We start from the raw sequence: 20,660 nt of genomic DNA, 5'->3' as shown, positions 1-20,660 counted from the left end.
GCTCATGGATTGGAAGAACAAATATTGTGAAGATGTCAATCCTACCTAGAGCAATCTACACATTCAATGCAATCCCCATCAAAATACCATCCACTTTTTTCAAAGAAATGGAACAAATAATCCTAAAATTTGTATGGAACCAGAAAAGACCCCACATAGCCAGAGGAATGATGAAAAAGAAAAGCAAAGCCGGTGGCATCACAGTTCTGGACTTCTAGCTCTATTATAAAACTGTCATCATCAAGACAGTATGGTACTGGCACAAAAACAGACACATAGATCAATGGAACAGAATAGAGACCCCAGAAATGGACCCTCAACTCTATGGGCAACTCATCTTTGACAAAGCAGGAAAGAATGTCCAATGGAAAAAAGACAGTCTCTTCAACAAATGGTGTTGGGAAAATTGGATAGCCACATGCAGAAGAATGAAACTGGACCATTTCCTTACACCGCACACAAAAATAGACTCCAAATGGTTGAAAGACCTCAGTGTGAGACAGGAGTCCATCAAAATCCTAAAGGAGAACACAGGCAGCAACCTCTTCGACCTCAGCCACAGCAACTTCTTCCTAGAAACATCGCCAAACGCAAGGGAAGCAAGGGCAAAAATGAACTCTTGGGACTTTATCAAGACAAAAAGCTTTTGCCAAGCAAAGGAAACAGTTAACAAAACCAAAAGACAACCAACAGAATGGGAGAAGATATTTGCAAATGACATATCAGATAAAGGGCTCGTATCCAAAATCTATAAAGAACTTATCAAACTCAACACCCAAAGAACAAATGATCCAATGAAGAAATGGGTGGAAGACATGAACAGACATTTTTCCAAAGAAGACATCCAAATGGCCAAGAGACACATGAAAAAGTCCTCCACATCGCTCGGCATCAGGCAAATCCAAATCAAAACCTCAATGAGATACCACCTCACAGCAGTCAGAATGGCTAAAATTAACAAGTCAGGAAACGATAGATGTTGTTGGGGATGTGGAGAAAGGGGAACCCTCCTACACTGTTGGTGGGAATGCAAGCTGGTGCAGCCACTCTGGAAAACAGTACGGAGGTTCCTCAAAAAGTTGAAAATAGAGCTACCCTTTGATCCAGCAATTGCAGTACTGGGTATTTACCCCAAAGATACAAAAGTAGGGATCTAAAAGGGTACGTGCACCCCGATGTTTATAGCAGCAATGTCCACCACAATAGCCAAACTGTGGAAAGAGCCAAGATGTCCATCAACAGATGAATGGATAAAGAAGATGTGGTATATATATACAATAGAATATTATGCAGCCATCAAAAGGAATGAGATCTTGCTATTTGCAACAACGTGGATGGAACTGGAGGGTATTATGGTGAGCGAAAGAAGTCAAACATAGAAAGACATGTATCATATGACCTCACTGATAGGAGGAATTCTTAATCTCAGGAAACAAACTGAGGGTTGCTGTAGTGGGGGTGGGGTGGGAGGGATGGGGTGACTGGGTGATAGACACTGGGGAGGGTATGTGCTCTCGTAAGCGCAGTGAATTGTGGAAGACTGTTGAATCTCAGACATGTACGTCTTAAACTAATAATGTAATATACGTTAAGAAAAAAAAAAAGAAGATAGCAGGAGGGGAAGAATGAAGGGGGGAAATCAGAGGGGTAGACGAACCATGAGAGACGATGGACTCTGAAAAACAAACTGAGTGTTCTAGAGGGCAGGGGGGTGGGAGGATGGGTTAGCCTGGTGATGGGTATTGAGGAGGGTACGTTCAGCATGGAGCACTGGGTGTTATGCACAAAGAATGAATCATGGAACACTACATCTAAAACTAATGATGTAATGTATGGGGATTAACATAACAATAAAAAATTTAAAAAAATAAATAAAATATACTACAATAATGGAGTACTGTTGCAAAGAAAAAGGAGAAGCATACAAATGTCCATCAAGAGATGGATATTTAGTCAAATTATAGTATCTCTATATAATGGAAGACCCAGTAATTCATTTAAAAAACCCAGCAGAGCTATATGTGCTGATATGCTAATATATCTGAATTAAGATAGATTCACAATTATATACAAAATTTACTTCTATTTGGGTAAAAAGGGAAAGTGTGTATCTGTGCAGAACATTTTAGGAAGGGCAGAGAGGAAACTGAAAATAGTGGTTGCCTTTCTTTGTATACTTTGGAACTGTGTCTTACCATAATCATGTTACTTTTTAAGAATTTTAAAAATATATAAATATACACATGAGTAACTGATCAAGCAAAAAATACTGAATTTATAGACCTCTGTTCTTACCACTCCAAACTCACTTTTTCAGAGCTCAGCCATTTCTACAGCCTTGACAATGTAGAAGACCCAAATTAAGGTTAGGACCTTGAACTCTGTTCTCAAGTTCTAGGGTAAAATTGACAATGATTGCTTGCATGTAGGTCACCCCCTACCCGCCCCCCCCCGAGCCTCAAATACCTTTTTTCTAAACTCAATTTCTCCTATATCAAATCTTCTCCCTAAAGTCTCTACTTTGGCTTAAAACTGTTATTCTATCAATCAAGGGACTTCTACAACTACTGGCAACGGACTCACGTATATCACCATTTTCTAAGTAGTCTTCAAATTTTCCGGTTCTTTACTACCCCCAAATATTCTCTATTTCTTAACACATTATTCTGATCATCTCATTTTCTTCAATAATCCACCTTAAGAAAATAATCTTAGTATCTTAGTCCACCCCTGTAGTAGATATGACTGCACATCACCAAGAGTAGAATCTGTTACATTCCTTTATTGCTATAGAAGAAAAACCATCTTATCATCTATTTACCCCATTTGGTAACTAAGGAAAAGATACCTGTGTTCAAAAATAAAAATAAATACCAGAATCCAGGTCCTTTTTATAAAACAGAACTGATAATGTGTCAAAAGTCCAGTTGAGAAAGAAGATATTTACAGGTGAATGACTTGGGACAGGTGGACCATTTCACCTCTTTTAACATTCCAAGGACTGGTCCTTGGTCTAGGCCAGATCATGGGTTCTACTAAGTTGTCTTCCCTATAGAACTGCTTTCATTACGTTGGGTTTTAATGTTATGTTTTTAGTTTTCATGTTTAGTGTTTTTTTTTCTTTTAGAGAGAGAGAGAGAGAGTGTGAGTGGGGGTGGGGGAAGAGGGAGAGAGAGAGAGTCTTAAGCAGGCTCCACGCCAAGTATAGAGTCTGATGTGGGGCTTGATCTCATGACCCTGAGATCATGAACTGAACAGAAATCAAGACTCAGATGCTTAACTGACTGGGCCACCCAGGTGCCCCAAGTTTTCATGTTTAGTTTTAGTTTTTTTTTTATAGATTTTATTTATTTGAGAGAGATAGAGAGAGAGCATGAGTGGGGGAGGGCCAGAGGGTGAAGCCGACTTCACTGAGCAGGAAGCCTGATGCTGGGCTCTATCTCGGGACTCTAAGATCATGACCTGAGCCGAAGGCAGACACCTAACTGACTGAGTCACCAGGCGCCCCTCATGTTTAGTTTTAATTTTTATTTAGTTTCATGTCATTTTTAGTTTTCACTTTCCAAAAGACAGACTTAAATAACAGGAAACTGTCAGCAATACATAAGGCAATACACATATGAAACTCACACATGAAAAAGAAAAATTCTATCTCAATACTAATTTAAGAAATGGATGTTAAAGTTATAATGAAATATTTTTTTCACCTATCAAAATAGTAGTAGTGAATTTTTAAAAAGTAATACCCATGTTTTGGCAAAGGTGGGAGAAATAAGCACTCTCATAGCTTTCTGGAGGGCAATGTGGCAATGTTTCACCTTAAAAATCTTTATAATTGTTTAGTCAGGTTATTTTACTTCCAGGACCTCTCCTTGAGGAACTTTTGAGAGATGTACACAGAATAAGACACCAGAGCTCTACTTCGAATAAAAAACAAAATAAAAACTAGAAACTATTGTCAAAAAAAAGGATTAAATAAACTATATTACAACCATACAATGGATAAAAGTCATTAAAAGCCACAGTTTTGGTAATTAAAAAAATAATCTAATAAAAATGTTTAAAAAATATTTGTCACGGGCAACTCAATTACTACATTACATATCTTGTCTCCCATAGGAAGTCCCAGTTATAACAAGAATTTCTTCTAGAACTAATTGTTTAGAAAAGCTTTATATTTTTAAAGAATGAGCATAGAGCTTATGATGGATAATGAGAAGCATATAACTCACTTTTCATTGGACAAATTCTTAGCTCAACTGTGTAGGACTCTAGTCCCAAGAACAGTGAGGCTGTCTGTCTCTTCCTACTCTGGTTATTATACAGCAGTTTGTAATTACTTTATATATACTTATATATTTACATACATAGAATAATATGTAATTATTTTATTCTGCTACATAACTTGGGTAGACTCATAAGACTCACAGGAAACTAAATGTTCTTTGAGGACTGCAAGCATTTGTCATCCTGTATTTCACATAACAAAGAGTAGAGGGCTTTGCATGGAGCGGGTATTCAATAACTTTGCTGAAATGATTTTATTTTTTTATTTTTTTATTTTTTAAAGATTTTTTATTTATTTATTTGAGAGAGAGAGAATGAGAGAGAGAGAACACATGAGAGGGGATAGGGTCAGAGGACAAAGCAGACTCCCTGCCGAGAAGGGAGCCCGATGTGGGACTCGATCCCAGGACTCCAGGATCATGACCTGAGCCGAAGGCAGTCTAACCAACTGAGCCACCCAGGCGCCCTGCTGAAATGATTTTAAAGGCAGAAATAATGTTTTGAAAAACAGAATACTAACAATGACAATTTAAATATTTCCCCATGTATTTTATGTTAACTTTAGAAAGATTACTCAAAGAGAATTTCTTTACTGGTAAAAATGGGATGAAGAGGAGAAAGAAATAGAAGGTAAACAATCAGAAAAGAAGAAGTTAAATGATCTCTGCTTATAGACAATATGAGTTTATTTGTAGAAAACCCTAAAGATTCCACAAAAAAGTGTCAGAACTAATAAATGAATTCAGCAAAATAGCAGGATGCAAAATTAACACACAGAAATTGACTGCATTTCTATACACTGACAATGAAAAATCTAAAAAGGAAATTAAGAAAACAACTTCATGAACAATAGAATCAAAAGAATAAAATACTTAGGAATTAACCAAGGAGGTGAAAGACTTGTAAAGTGAAAACTAAAAAACACTGCTGAAAGAAATCATTAAAAGACATAAATAAATGGAAACATATCCCATGTTCATCAATTGGAAGATAATATTGTTAAGATGTCAATATTACCCAAAGTGATCTATAGCTTCAGAACAATCCTAATCAAAATCCCAAGGGCATTTTTTGCAGAAACATAAAAATCCATCCTAAAATTCATATGGAATCTCAAAGTACCCCAAACAGCCAAAACAATTTTGAAAAAGAAGTTTCTGATTTCAAAATTTACTGAACAGTTACAATAATCAAAATAGTGTGGTATTAGCATAAAGACAAATGCATAGATCAGTAGAACAGATAAAGAGCCCAGAAATAAATCCTCCTATATATATTGTCAAATGACTTTTGACAAGAGTGCCAAGACCATTTAGTGGGGAAATGACAAGTCTTTTCAATGAATGGTGCTGGGAAAACCGGGTATTCATGCAAAAGAAGGAGGCTGGACTCTTATCTAACACTGTATACAAAAGTTAACACAAAATAGATCAAAGCCCTAAATGTAAGGGACAAAAGTATAAAACTCTTAGGAGAAAATACAGGGCAAAAGCATCATCACACTGGACTTGGCAATGATTTCTTGGATACACACCAAAGGCACAAGCAACAAAGAAACAACAGACAAAATGGACCTAAAGATTAAGAAAAAACATTGCTGCATCCAAAAACACTATCAACAGAGTAAAAAAGCAACCCCAAAATGAGAGAAAATATTTGCAAATCATGTAACTGATGAGGAAGTAATATTCTGAATAGAGAATAACTCAAACTCAACACCAACAAAAAGAATCCAATTAAAAAATGGGCATAGAACTTTATTAAACATTCTTATCAAGGAGATATGCAAATGGCCAAAAAACATGAAAAGATGTTCAACATTATTTTTTTTTTAAGATTTACTTGGGGGGTGGAGAGAGAGAATCCTCAACACCACCAAAAAGAATCCAATTAAAAAATGGGCATAGAACTTTATTAAACATTCTTATCAAGGAGATATGCAAATGGCCAAAAAACATGAAAAGATGTTCAACATTATTTTTTTTTAAAGATTTACTTGGGGGGTGGAGAGAGAGAATCCTTGAGCAGGATCCATGAATAGATGAATGAATAAACAAAATGTGGGATATACACAATGAAGTATTATTCAGTTTCAAAGAGGAAGGGAATTGTGACAGATGTTATAACATGGATGAACTCTGAGGACATTATGCTAAGCGATATAAGTCAGTCACAAAATAACAAATACTGTGTTGATTTCACTTATATGAAGTACTCAAGAGTAGTCAAAATCAGAGCCAGAACACAGAATAGGGGTTGCTAGAGACTGGGGAGAGGGAATGAGGAGTTATTGTTTAATGGATGTACAGTTTCAGTTTTATAAAATGAAGAGCTACATGGTAGGTCAACATTATGAGTGTATTTAATACATTTAAGTGTACACTTAAAAATGGTTAAGATGGCAAATTTTAGAAGTATTTGACCACATTAAAAATAATTGGGGGCAGAGCAAGATGGCAGAGGAGTAGAGACCTGGATTTCGTCTCCTCTCAGGAATTCAGCCGGATAGGGATCTAACGAATCTGACCACCTACGAACTCAAGAGGAGATCAAAGAAAAGAAGAGCAGCAACTCTCTGAACAGAAAAGCGACCACTTTCTGGAAGGTAGGACGTGCGGAGAAGTGAATCCGAGGCGATATTCGGGAGGATAGACGGCGGGGGAGGGGCCTCCGACGGCTGCATCTGGCAAGTGATAGAGCCATGGAGCACAAAATGGGAACTTTTAGATGTCAGCTCTGCTGAGGGACGTTACTCCGGTGGCTAAGCGGGGGGTGGAACCCTCATGGGACAGTTTGGTCTCAGGACCCTCGGGGTCACAGAAAGACCAGGGGTGCCTGAGTGCAGCAGAGCTCCCAGGTATTGGGAGTGGGGAAGCCGGCTGCAGAGACAGAGCTCAGGCGTGGGCTATCAGCTCCAGGTTGCCATAAACCGTGAACCGCGGCACAGTCGGGCCACTGCTCCTCCAGCGGGCACCCAACAAGCGGCAGATCCGGGGAGACTCACATTCCTCCCCCGGGAAGAGAGAGGCACAGGAGTGCACCGCAGGAATCTGCTGGGTTTGGAGACCCCACACGGGGTCAGGTGCCAGAGATAGAAACGCGTGGTCACAGGCCGGGTGAGCACGGAGTGTGGCCGGAGACAGGGGAGACGGGAGTGACTGACGGCTTTTCTCTGGGGGCTCACTGAGGAGCAGGGCCTGAGTTCTCGGCTCCTCCAAGGCAGAGAGTGGGAGGCCCCATTTTCACTCTTGGCCTCCAAAGCTGTACGGAAAGCTTGAAGGGAACAAAAGCTCTGGAAAGCAAACCCAAGCAGATTACTTGGCCTGGACCGGCAAGGGTGGGGCAATTCCGCCTCTGGCAATGATATTTGGGAACCACGGCAACAGGCCCCTCCCCCAGAAGATCAGTGAGAACAGCCAGCCAAGACCAAGTTTACCGAAAACGAGAACAGCAGAACTCCAGCACTAAGGGAATACTGCACATAGAATTCAGGGCTTTTTTACCATGATTCTTTAGTCTTTCAAAGTTAATTTTTTTTTAACTGTATTTTTTTTTTTTTGAATTTTTCTCTTTCCCTTTTTCAACCAACATCTTATAAATCCCTTTTTTAAAAAAACGTTTTTATTTTTCATTTTTAGAGTCATATTCTATCCCTTCATAGTAGTTACCCATATTTTTGGCATATGTTGTTCTCTCTTTAAAATTTTGAGATAGTTTCTTCTAACAGATCAAAATATAACCTAAATCTCTATTGTATGTTTTTTTTCTACTCCAGTGCCTGATCACATTCTCTCCCTTTTTTTTCTCCTTTTTTTAAATCCTCTTCTTTCTTTTTTCAAACTACTTCTTACCAATTCCTTCATAAAATTTTTTATAATTTCCATCTTTACAGTCATATTCCATCCCTTCATCATATCAACCCTTATTTTGGCACATATATAAGTTTTTCTTTCTTTAAAATTTTGAGAGGCACTTTCTTCTAACACACCAAATACACCCAAAATCTAGTGTGTGGCACTGATCTATATACCAGCCTGATCATATTTGATCACATTCTGGTTTTTTTTGTTTTGTTCTGTTTTTGTTTGTTTTTATCTTTATCTTTTCTTTTCCTTTTTTTTTTCTTTTTCTTTTTTCTCTCTTTCCCTTTCTTTTCCCACTGCTTCAGGTCTTTTCTGATTTGTTTAGAGTATATTTTCTGGGGACGTTGTTACTCTGCTAGCATTTTGTTTTCTCATTCATCTATTCTCTTCTGCACAAAATGACAAGACGGAAAAAATCACCTCAACAAAAAGAACAAGAGGTAGTACCGACTGCCAGGGACCTACTCAATACGGACATTAGTACGATGTCAGATCTAGAGTTCAGAATCATCACTTCAAAGATACTAGCTGGGCTTGAAAAAAGCATGGAAGTTATTAGAGAAACCCTTTCTGGAGAAGTAAAAGAACTAAAATCTAACTAAGTAGAAATCAAAAAGGCTATTAATGAGGTGCAATCAAATATGTAGGCACTAACTGCTAGGATAAATGAGGCAGAAGAGAGAATCAGTGATATAGAAGACCAAATGATGGAAAATAAAGAAGCTGAGAAAAAGAGAGATAAACAACTACTGGGTCACGAGGGCAGAATTTGAGAGATAAGCGATACCATAAGACAAAACAACATTAGAATAATTGGGATCCCAGAAGAAGAAAGAGAGAGAGGGGCAGAAGTTATATTGAAGCAAATTAGAGCAGAGAACTTCCCTAATTTGGGGAAGGAAACAGGCATCAAAATCCAGGAAGCACAGAGAACCCCTCTCAAAATCAATAAAAATAGGTCAACACCCCGACATCTAATAGTAAAAATTACGAGTCTCAGAGACAAAGAGAAAATCCTGAAAGCAACTCGGGAGAAAAGATATGTAACCTACAACGGTAGAAACATTAGATTGGCAACAGACCTATCCACAGAGACCTGGCAGGCCAGCAAGGACTGGCATGATACACTTAGAGCACTAAATGAGAAAAATATGCAGCCAAGAATACTCTATCCAGCTAGGCTGTCATTGAAAATAGAAGGAGAGATAAAAAGCTTCCAGGACAAACAAAAACTAAAGGAATTTGCAAATATGAAACTAGCCCTGCAGGAAAACTTGAAAGGGGTCCTCTAAGCAAAGAGAGAGCGTAAAAGCAACATAAACCAGAGAGGAACACAGACAATATACAGTAACAGTCACCTTCCAGGCAATACAATGGCACTAAATTCCTATCTTTCTATAGTTACCCTGAATGTAAATGGGCTAAATGCCCCAATCAAAAGACACAGGCTAACAGACTGGATTAAAAAACAAGATCCATCGATATGCTGTCTGTAAGAGACTCATCTTAGACCCAAAGACACGCCCAGATTGAAAGTGAGGGGGTGGAAAACCATTTACCATGCTAATGGACAGCAAAAGAAAGCTGGGGTGGCAATCCTTATATCAGACAAATTAGATTTTAAACCAAAGACTGTAATAAGAGATGAGGAAGGACACTATATCCTACTTAAAGGGTCTATCCAACAGGAAGATCTAACAATTGTAAATACCTATGCCCCTAACATGGGAGAATCCAATTATATAAGGCAATTAATAACAAAAGCAGAGAAACACATTGACAACAATACAATAATAGTGGGGGACTTTAACACCCCCCACACTGAAATGGACAGATCGTCTAAGCAAAAGATCAAAGAGTAAATAAAGACTTTAAATGACACACTGGACCAAATATACTTCACAGACATATTGAGAACATTCCATCCAAAAGCAACAGAATACACATTCTTCTCTCGTGCCCATGGAACATTCTCCAGAATCGATCACATCCTAGGTCACAAATCAGGTCTCGACCGGTACCAAAAGATTGGGATCATTCCCTGCCTATTTTCAGACCATAATGCTTTGAAAGTAGAACTCAATCACAAGAGGAAAGTCGGAAAGAAGTCAAATACATGGGGGCTAAAGAGCATCCTACTGAAGAATGAATGCGTCAACCAGGAAATTAAAGAAGAATTAAAAAAATACATGGAAACCAATGAAAATGAAAACACAACTATTCAAAATCTTTGGGATGCAGCAAAGGCAGTCCTAAGAGGAAAGTATATAGCAATACAAGCCTTTCTCAAGAAACAAGAAAGGTCTCAAATGCACAACCTAACCCTACACCTAAAGGAGCTGGAGAAAGAACAGCAAATAAAGCCTAAACCCAGCAGGAGAAGAGAAATAATAAAGATCAGAGCAGAAATCAATGAAATAGAAACTAAAAGAACAGTAGAACAGATGAACGAAACTAGGAGCTGGTTCTTTGAAAGAATTAACACGACTGATAAATCCCTGGCCAGACTTATCAAAAAGAAAAGAGAAATGACCCAAAGCAACAAAATCATGAATGAAAGAGGAGAGTTAACAACCAATACCAAAGAAATACAAACAATTATAAGAACATATTATGAGCAAACCTATGTCAGCAAATTAGATAACCTGGAAGAAATGGATGCATTCCTAGAGATGTATCGACTACCAAAACTGAACCAGGAAGAAATAGAAAACCTGAACAGACCTATAACCACTAAGGAAATTGAAGCAATCATCAAAAATCTCTCAACAAACAAAAGCCTAGGGCCAGATGGCTTCCTAAGGGAATTCTACCAAACATTTCTAAAAGAATGAATACCTATTCTTCTGAAAGTGTTCCAAAATACAGAAATGGAAGGAAAACTTCTAAACTCATTTTATGAGGCCACCATTACCTTGATCCCCAAACCAAAGACCCCATCCAAAAGGAGAACTACAGACCAATATCCCTGATAAACATGGATGCAAAAATTCTCACCAAAATACTAGCCAATAGGATCCAACAGTACATTAAAAGGATTATTCACCATGACCAAGTGGGATTTATCCCTGGGCTGCAAGGTTGGTTCAATATCCGCAAATCAATCAACGTGATACAATACATTAACAAAAGAAAGAACAAGAATCATATGATCCTCTCAACAGATGCAGAAGAAGTATTTGACAAAGTATAGTATCCTTTCTTGATCAAAACTCTTCAGAGTATAGGCATAGAGGGTACATACCTCAATATCATAAAAGCCATGTATGAAAAACCTACAGCAAATATCATTCCCAATGGGGAAAAACTCAGAGGTTTCCCCCTAAGGTCAGGAACGCGGCAGGGATGTCCACTATCACCACTGCTATTCAACATAGTATTGGAAGTCCTAGCCACAGCAATCAGACAACAAAAAGAAATCAAAGGCATCCAAATCGGCAAGGAAGAAGTCAATCTCTCACTCTTTGCAGATGATATGATACTTTATGTGGAAAACCCAAAAGACTCCACCCCACAGGTGCTAGAACTCATACAGGAATTCAGTAAAGTTGCTGGATATAAAATCAATGCACAGAAGTCAGTGGCATTTTTATACACCAACAACAAGACAGAAGAAAGAGACATTAAGGAGTCGATCCCATTTACAATTACACCCAAAACCATAAGATACCTAGGCATAAATCTAACGAAAGAGGCAAAGGATCTGTACTAAGAAAACTATAAAATATTCATGAAAGAAATTGAGGAAGACACAAAGAAATGGAAAAACGTTCCATGCCCATGGATTGGAAGAACAAATATTGTGAAGATGTCAATGCTACCTAGAGTAATCTACACATTCAATGCAATCCCCATCAAAATACCATCCACTTTTTTTCAAAGAAATGGAACAAATAATCCTAAAATTTGTATTGAATCAGAAAAGACCCCGAATAGCCAGAGGAATGTTGAAAAAGAAAAGCAAAGCTGGTGGCATCACAGTTCCGGACTTCCAGCTCTATTACAAAACTGTCATCATCCATACAGTATGGTACTGGCACAAAAACAGACACATAGATCAATGGAACAGAATAGAGACCCCAGAAATGGACCCTCAACTCTATGGGCAACTCATCTTTGACAAAGCAGGAAAGAATGTCCAATGGAACAAAGACAGTCTCTTCAACAAATGGTGTTGGGAAATTTGGATAGCCACATGGAGAAGAATGAAACTGGACCATTTCCTTACACCACACACAAAAATAGACTCCAAATGGTTGAAAGACCTCAATGTGAGACAGGAGTCCATCAAAATCCTAATGGAGAACACAGGCAGCAACCTTTTCGACCTCAGCCGCAGCAACTTCTTCCTAGAAACATCGCCAAAGGCAAGGGAAGCAAGGGCAAAAATGAACTATTGGGACTTCATCAAGATAAAAAGCTTTTGCAAAGCAAAGGAAACAGTCAACAAAACCAAAAGACAACCGACAGAATGGGAGAAGATATTTGCAAATGATATATCAGATAAAGGGTTAGTATGCAATATGTATAAAGAACTTATCAAACTCAACACCCAAAGAACAAAGAATCCAATCAAGAAATGGGCAGAAGACATGAACAGACATTTTTCCAAAGAAGACATCCAAATGGCCAACAGACACATGAAAAAGAGCTCAACGTCACTCGGTATCAGGGAAATTCAAATCAAAACCTCAGTGAGATACCACCTCACACCAGTCAGAATGGCTGAAATTAACAAGTCAGGAAATGACAGATGTTGGCGGGGATGCGGAGAAAGGGGAACCTCCTACACTGTTGGTGGGAATGCAAGCTGGTGCAGCCACTCTGGAAAACAGTATGGAGGTTCCTCAAAAAGTTGAAAATAGAGCTACCGTATGATCCAGCCATTGCACTACTGGGTATTTACCCCAAAGATACAAAAGTAGGGATCTGAAAGGGTACGTGCACCCCGATGTTTATAGCAGTAATGTCCACAATAGCCAAACTATGGAAGGAGCCAAGATGTGCATCGACAGATGAATGGATAAAGAAGATGTGGTATATATATACACAATGGAATATTATGCAGCCATCAAAAGGAATGAGATCTTGCCATTTGCAACGACGTGGATGGAACTGGAGGGTATTATGCTGAACGAAATAAGTCAAACAGAGAAAGACATGTATCATATGACCTCACGGATAGGAGGAATTCTTAATCTCAGGAAAGAAACTGAGGGTTGCTGGAGTGGGGGGTGGGGTGGGAGGGATGGGGTGACTGGGTGAGAGACACTGGGGAGGGTATGTGTTCTGGTAAGCGCTGTGAATTGTGCAAGACTGTTGAATCTCAGATATGTACCTTTGAAACAAATAATGCAATATATATTAAGTAAAAGAAAAAGAAGAAGAAGATAGCAGGAGGGGAACAATGAATGGGGGGAAATTAGAGGGGTAGACGAACCATGAGAGATGATGGACTCTGAAAAACAAACTGAGGGTTCTAGAGGGGAGGGCAGTGGGAGGATGGGTTAGCCTGATGATGGGTATTGAGGAGGGCACATTTGGCATGGAGCACTGGTTATGCACAAAGAATGAATCATGGAATACTACATCTGAAACTAATGATGTAATGTTTGGGGATTATCATAACAATAAAAAAAAAATGAAAAAAAAATAATTGGATAAGAAAATAGGGAGGAAGAACAAAAATCCAGCACTTGACCTGCCTGTCTGAGCTGTACTTCAGGTGACTGAAGTTGTCTTTTTTATTATATAGAAAATTCCAGATAATAATATATACAGATGAATGATAGATGTAGGGTGCCACAATTTTGTAACTCCTGTTGAAATAATGGCCATGACTATAAATATCAATAGCAGCTAAAACCATTAGGATAGCATTATAATGAATGGTCCACGCTGAGGGAAACTGAAACTACTGATCAATCTTAACATCACAAAAGAGACAGAATTTAAATCACATGTCTCCTAATGACCTGAAACAAACTGCAATATCTAGGAAGAATTTTTGACCAACAGAAAGTCTGATTCTGATCAAGGCTTCAAATTTAACTACTGGTTTAGAAAAAATACAGGGGACCGAGTCACATGCTAACACTATGGTGGTAGAAATGGCAAAATTCAGAGTTTGAGACATTCTATAATACAGATAATGTTTTTTTTTTTCTTTTATTATTTTATTTATTTAAAAGATTTTTACTTATTTGAGACAGAGCATGTGAGTGTGCGCAGGAGCAGGGGAGGGGAGGGGCGGAGGGAGAGGGAGAAGCAAGCTCTCTGCTGAGCAGGGAGCCAGATGTGGGGCTCGATCCTGGGACCCTGGCAGGTCCCTCCTGCTCATGACCCGAGCAGAAGGCAGAAGCCTAACTGACTGAGCCACCCAGGTGCCCCCAGATAATGTTTTTTAAATATATGTATGTATACCTTGTTTAGCTCTTGATTTGATAAAAACATTTAGGAGATAATTGGGGCATTTTCAATATTGAATAAATATTTGATGATATTAAGAAACTATTGCTAAATTTTTTTTAGATATGAAAACGATCTTTCAGATGTTAAAAATAAAAAAGTCCTTATCATTTAGAGATACAGATTAAAAATATTTATAAATGAAATGATACAATGTTTTGGATTTCAAATTGTCTGGGGCAGGACGGGCTTGTCGATGGTTTTACCAACGAAATAAGATAGGCCACATATTGATAATTGTTGAAGCTAAGTGATAATTAAAAGTAGAGTAGTATAGGGGCACCTGGGTGGCTCAATCGGGTAGGTGACTGCCTTTGGCTCAGGTCATGATCCTGGAGTCCTGGGATCGAGTCCCATATCGGGCTCCCTGCTCGGCAGGGAGTCTGCTCCTCCCTCTGACCCTCCCCTGTTTCATGCTCTCTCTCTCAAATAAATAAAATAAAAAATCTTAAAAAACAAGTAGAATAGTGTATCATATATGAGATACTATTCTACTTTTCTATGTTTAGAATTTTCCATAGTAAAAAGTTGTAAAAAGCCTTTGAAAATTTTAAATTATAAGCTAAATATTTTTCTTACAATTAAATTTATAGTATTTATTAGTCAATAATTTTTAAATGGAAAGGGAAAGAAACATCAGGCAACTGGTGTCTAAATTATCATCAATCCGTAAGTGGAGAATCCAAATTTTGATGTGGTTAACAAACAACAAAAGCAACTAAAGGTTTATTTATTATATACAGTACTTTATTTTTTTTTTAAAGATTTTATTTGAGAGAGAGAGAGAGAGAGAGAGAGAGAGAATAGGGGGAGGGCCAGAGGGAGAAGAAGGCTCCCAGGGAGCCAGACTTGGGGCTCAATTCCAGGACTCTGGGATCATGACCTGAGCCTAAGGCAGACAACTTAACTGGCTGAGCCACTGAGGAGCCCCTATAGCCAGTACTTTTAATGTGTATCTAAGATCACTGATTTCCTTATAATCTTTTAACATTTTGGTTTTAACATTCAATTCAATAGGAAATGATTACTAAGAAAAGAATAAATAAAATCTTGTAATTCTTTGGCAGTTCAAAAGAAATATTTTACATTTTTGTGCAACTTACCTGCTGTAAAATCTGTAGTCAGATCAATAAACGCGTGCGAATGTGGAATTCGCATTTTATTTTTCGTGGTCAATGCAGGATGCCATGATAAATTCCTAAAAAAAAAAAAAAATTTCTAAGGCAAATATCAAATAAGCAGTTTTAAAACAGAAAAATCTCTGCCTGCAAGATATTTTTAAAATTTATTGATTTTTGTTGAGATACTTCTCATATCATAAAATTCACTCTTTTAGAGTAGACAATTTAATGCTTTTTAGCACAGTCACAGTTTGCAACCATCAGCATTATCGATGGAAAAGATTTCTTTACTTTAAAAAGAAACCCTGTATCCATTATTTACTTCTCCCTTCCCTCTAGCCCTTGGCAACTACTAATTTGCTTTCTATCACTATGGATTTCCCTATTCATATAAATGGAATCACACAATATATGTCCTTTTATGTCTGTGTTTTTTCACTTAGAATTTCAGGTTCATCCGTGTTGTAGCATGTGTCAGTACTTCAGTCCTTTTAATGGCTGAGTAATATTTCACTGTGTGGCTATACCTTTTGTTTATTCATTTATCTGTTGATGGACATTTGGCTTGTTTCCACTCTTGGCTATTATAAATAATGGTGCTTTGAATATTCATGTATAAGCTTTTATGTGGACATATGTTTTCAGTTCTTTTGGGTATATATCTCAGAATTGGTGGGTCACATGGTAACTGTGTATTTATCTTTCTGAGGAACTGTCAAACTATATTCTAAAGTGGCTTCACCATATTATGTTCTTAACTAGCAATGTCAGAGGGTTCCAACATCTCCATTTCTTTGTCAACACTTACTATTTATTGTCCCTTTGTTTTATTATAGTTATCCTAAAGGGTGTGTGTCTTATGGTTTTGACTTGTATTTTCCCAATGGCTAATGATGTTGAGTATGTGTTAAGTATTTATTGGCCATTTGTATATCTTTGGAGAAATGTCCACTCAAATCCTTAGTCTACCTTTAAGTTAGATTATTAAATATAATGTTTTATTTTTGAGTTGTAAAAGTTGTAAAAGTTCTGCACATTGGCTTTTCACTTTCTTGACAGTGTCCTGTGATGTACAGAAGTTTTTAATTTTCATGAATCCTTTTCATTTATTTTTTTTGTTGTTTGTTCTTATGCAGTCATATCTAAGAATCCATTTCAGAATCCAAGTTTATATAGATTTACCCATATGCTTTCTCCTGAGAATTTTATAGCTTTAGCTCTTATATTTTTCTTCGATTCTTTTTTTAAGTATAAAACAAAATGATTTAATATTATCATAGATGTTTTTTCCAAGACAATGAAGAATGATATGATTATCTCTTATGAATATTAATTCCAACACCTTGAGCTAAAGAAAAGAATAAATTTGGAATCTTATCTCAAACCATATATCAAAAATTAACTAAAAATGGATCAAGGGGCTAAAACTATAAAACTCTTGAATGAAAACATATGGGAAAATCTTCATGACCTTGGATTTGGAAATGGATTTTTAGATATAACACCAACAGAATATTCAGCAAAAGAAGAAACAGATGAATTAGATTCATCAAATGAAAAACTTTTGTACATCACAGGATACTATCAAGGAATTGAAAAGACAATTCCATAGAATGGGAAAAAATACTTGCAAATATCTTATCTCTGATAAAGGTCTAGTAGCTATGTACAAAACCTTTACAATTCAACAATAAAAATAACCTAATTAAAAAATGGGCAAAGGGGGCGCTTGGGTGGCTCAGTCATTAAGCGTCTGCCTTCGGTTCAGGTCATGGTCCCAGGGTCCAGGGATCGAGCCCCACATCTGGCTCCCTGCTCAGCGAGAAACCTGCTTCTCCCTCTTCCTCTCCCCCTGCTTATGTTCCTGCTCTCCCTCTCTCTGTCAAATAAATAAATAAAATCTTAAAAAAAAAAATGGGCAAAGGACTAGATATTTCTCCTAAGAACATACACAAATGGCTCTAGCACATCAAAAGATGCTCAACATTGTTAGTCATTAAGGAATTATAAAAGAAGACCATAATGAGAAACCACTTCACAACCACTAGGATGGCAATAATCAAAAGCCAAAAAATTTTAAGTGTTGGGGAGGAAGTGAAGAAGTTTTGTACACTGCTTCTGGGAGTATAAAATGGTGTGTTGGTTGTGGAAAATAGTTTGGCAGTTCTTCAAAAAGTTGAACAAAGAATTACCACATGACCCTGCATTTCTATACTTAGGTATATACCCCAAACAACTGAAAACAGGTATTTAAACAAATACTTGTATACGAATACTCTTAGCACTATTCACAATAGCCAAAAACTGGAAATAACCCAAATGTTCACCAATGGATGAATGGATAAACAAAATGCCATTCATACAATAAAAATATTTTACAGCCAAAACCAAAAATCCCCTGAAGTACTGATACATGGTACAACATGGATGAACCCTTAAAACATTACACTATGTGAAAGAGGCCAGACAAAAAAGGTCACATCCTATATGATTTCATTTAGATGAAATACCAATAATAGGCAAATCCATAAAGAGAGAAAGCCGATTAGCAGGTGCCAAAGGGAAAATTATGATTGTTTAATCGGTACAGGGTTCCCTTTAGAAATGATGAAAAGCTATTGGAAGTAGGTGACAGTTGTAAAACATTGTGAATATACTAAATATCATTGAATGGTACACTTCACATGGCTAGTTCTATGTAATGTAAATTTTATTTCATTATAAAAAACAATCATGTAAAGTTTTCATATATCCCTCATTCAGTTTCCCCTAATGTCAACATCTAATATAGCCACAGTACAATTGTCAAAACCAGGAAGGTCACACTGGTAGACTATTATAACTATAGAAGAAAGAGCAAATTTAAGTAAAACAATTTCTCAATTCCTTATCAATAGAACACATTCCATTTTCAAAGTCATTCTCATTTATCAAGGCCCTACTTTGCTTTTCTTACTGGTATCTGAGTACACTTTTCTCTACTAATAGCACTTTTTAAGATGTAAGCTCCTCTGAGGGACCCATGGGGGACTCAAAAGGTTAAGCATTCGACTCTTGATTTTGGCTCTGGTCATGATCTCAGGGTCATGGGATTCTCTCTCCCCCTTTTCATGTGCCACTCCCATGTTTGGGCACTCTCAAAAAAAAAAAAAAAAAAAGATGTAAGCTCCTCTGGATACCCTGATTCATAGATATTTCTATCTACATCACCTAACCAGGACATGGCTCCCAAACAGTCACTGAAATGAATCATGGTCTAATCAGAAAATACTTGCTGGACTGCATCATAGTATCAAGTAGCATTTCCTATTCTCTACCTCTAGTGAGAACATGCTATTTTTTTCACAATACTAGGTTCCAGTGAAATATGGAAGCGTAGATATGTCATCTCCAAAGAGAAATTTAAGGCTAATTAATAAGTACAACTTAATTATCAATATATCATCTAAGTGACTGGGTAGCAAACAAGATTTGAACTTGGTTTTAATGTGTTGGGACAGCAGAGAGAAACAGTTGACTAATTTGGCAGGTGGAGTCTGGGAAAAAGAATAAGCATTAATTAGGAGAAAATTTTCCCTACACAAAGGGTCCATGCTGTACAAACAGTTAACTTCTTCCCAATATCCTTATACACACTTTTTAGCACATAGTAGGCCTCATCTGTTGCCTCAACGAGACAGTAAAAACAAAACTAAGCAATGTTCATATAATCCTGTTTCATTATTTTAACCAAAATCCCATAATATAAGGTATTAATAAAATAAAATGCAATAAAATACTAAAGTGAGAAACTGGATTCAGCATTCGGTGTAAGGTAATTCAATGCAAAGCATTCATATCATGTTTTTCTTTCATACTACACAAGGTTAGAAATGCCTAAAATAATTTCAATCAAGTCCAATTTAGTGAGGCCAGTTCACTTCTTTTTAAGATAGACCATTTATTCACAGGTTCTTTAAATTTTGAGCATTAAAGTATTTTTAATTACTAACAAAATAATCAGACGTAGGCTAGAGAGATTATACGACAAGTTTAACCCAAAGTCATTTCAGAAGCATTTCCTAATGTTCCCAAGAAATTTGTAATTATAGGCCAAAAGTGAATTAAAAAATAAAAGCTTCTACAGAATTGAGCTCAGTGAGGTTAATCATGTGGTTGCCTTTAATTACTACCTGAGAAATTATTGATCTCATTCCCTAAAGAAATTTTTTATAAGTTTGCTCTGAAATAAGTTATAGTTGAATTCTGGAAAACTTCAAAAAACTCCTAGAAACTACTTGACAAAAATGTACATTTCAAATAAAGAATTTAGAAGAGCAATAAAGCAAAAATGATAAAGTGGCAGACTATGGGCCAAATTCAGCACGAAGATGTGTTTTATTTGGCTCATACACTGTTTTAAATACTTTTAATTCCTTGGTAAAACTTAAATAAAAAATCAGATTTCACATAAAAATCTGATTTCCAGATTGAAATTGAAATTGAAATACCAGGTCTGTTAACCAACTGGCTCTTTTCAGACAGAGTTATAGTCCCTATAGGCAGCCAAAGTCCCCACCTTTCCAAAGTGCTTCACTCTTTGGTTTCCTTCTGGGTCCCTTTAGACATTTGAATTTGCAACTCCTAACAAAATATTAATTATAATCTTCCTTTCCAGAATATTTCAAATCAATATTCAAGGTCTTCACAGTATTTTAAGTTTTACACTTGTTGCCTACACTCTGTTAATTTACAGTAATGTCTTTCAAAAAGCAGTCAACTGATCCTTATACTTTATAGTGGGGGGAGAAGGGAAGAGCTATTATTTCTTTTTGTGATGCATTTTAAGATGGTTGAAAATTAAATGTACATATAGTTGTATATCAAAATTCAATTGTTTAAAAATTTAAAGTTGAAAATAAAACTTATTTCTCCTCTACCT

At 37.0% G+C, this 20,660-nt stretch overlaps 1 protein-coding gene across 1 annotated transcript in view; it reads right to left on the bottom strand.

Moving 5' to 3' along the window:
- The window catches only part of ITFG1 (integrin alpha FG-GAP repeat containing 1), a 340,218-nt gene that overhangs the window by 290,790 nt on the left and 28,768 nt on the right, over nucleotides 1-20,660 (bottom strand). The window contains exon 6 of the mRNA XM_064581526.1: nucleotides 15,722-15,816. Within this exon, the coding sequence (XP_064437596.1) occupies nucleotides 15,722-15,816 (95 nt within the window). The remainder of the gene's footprint in view (nucleotides 1-15,721; nucleotides 15,817-20,660) is intronic.

This window comes from Mirounga angustirostris, unplaced genomic scaffold (genome assembly GCF_029215605.1).
Source record: "Mirounga angustirostris isolate CCGP_5_RB_7025 unplaced genomic scaffold, mMirAng1.0.hap1 SCAF_16, whole genome shotgun sequence".
In the NCBI taxonomy this organism is placed as follows: Eukaryota; Metazoa; Chordata; class Mammalia; order Carnivora; family Phocidae; genus Mirounga; species Mirounga angustirostris.
Note: the sequence above shows the minus strand (reverse complement) of the source record. Positions and strands in the feature narration are given on the sequence as shown.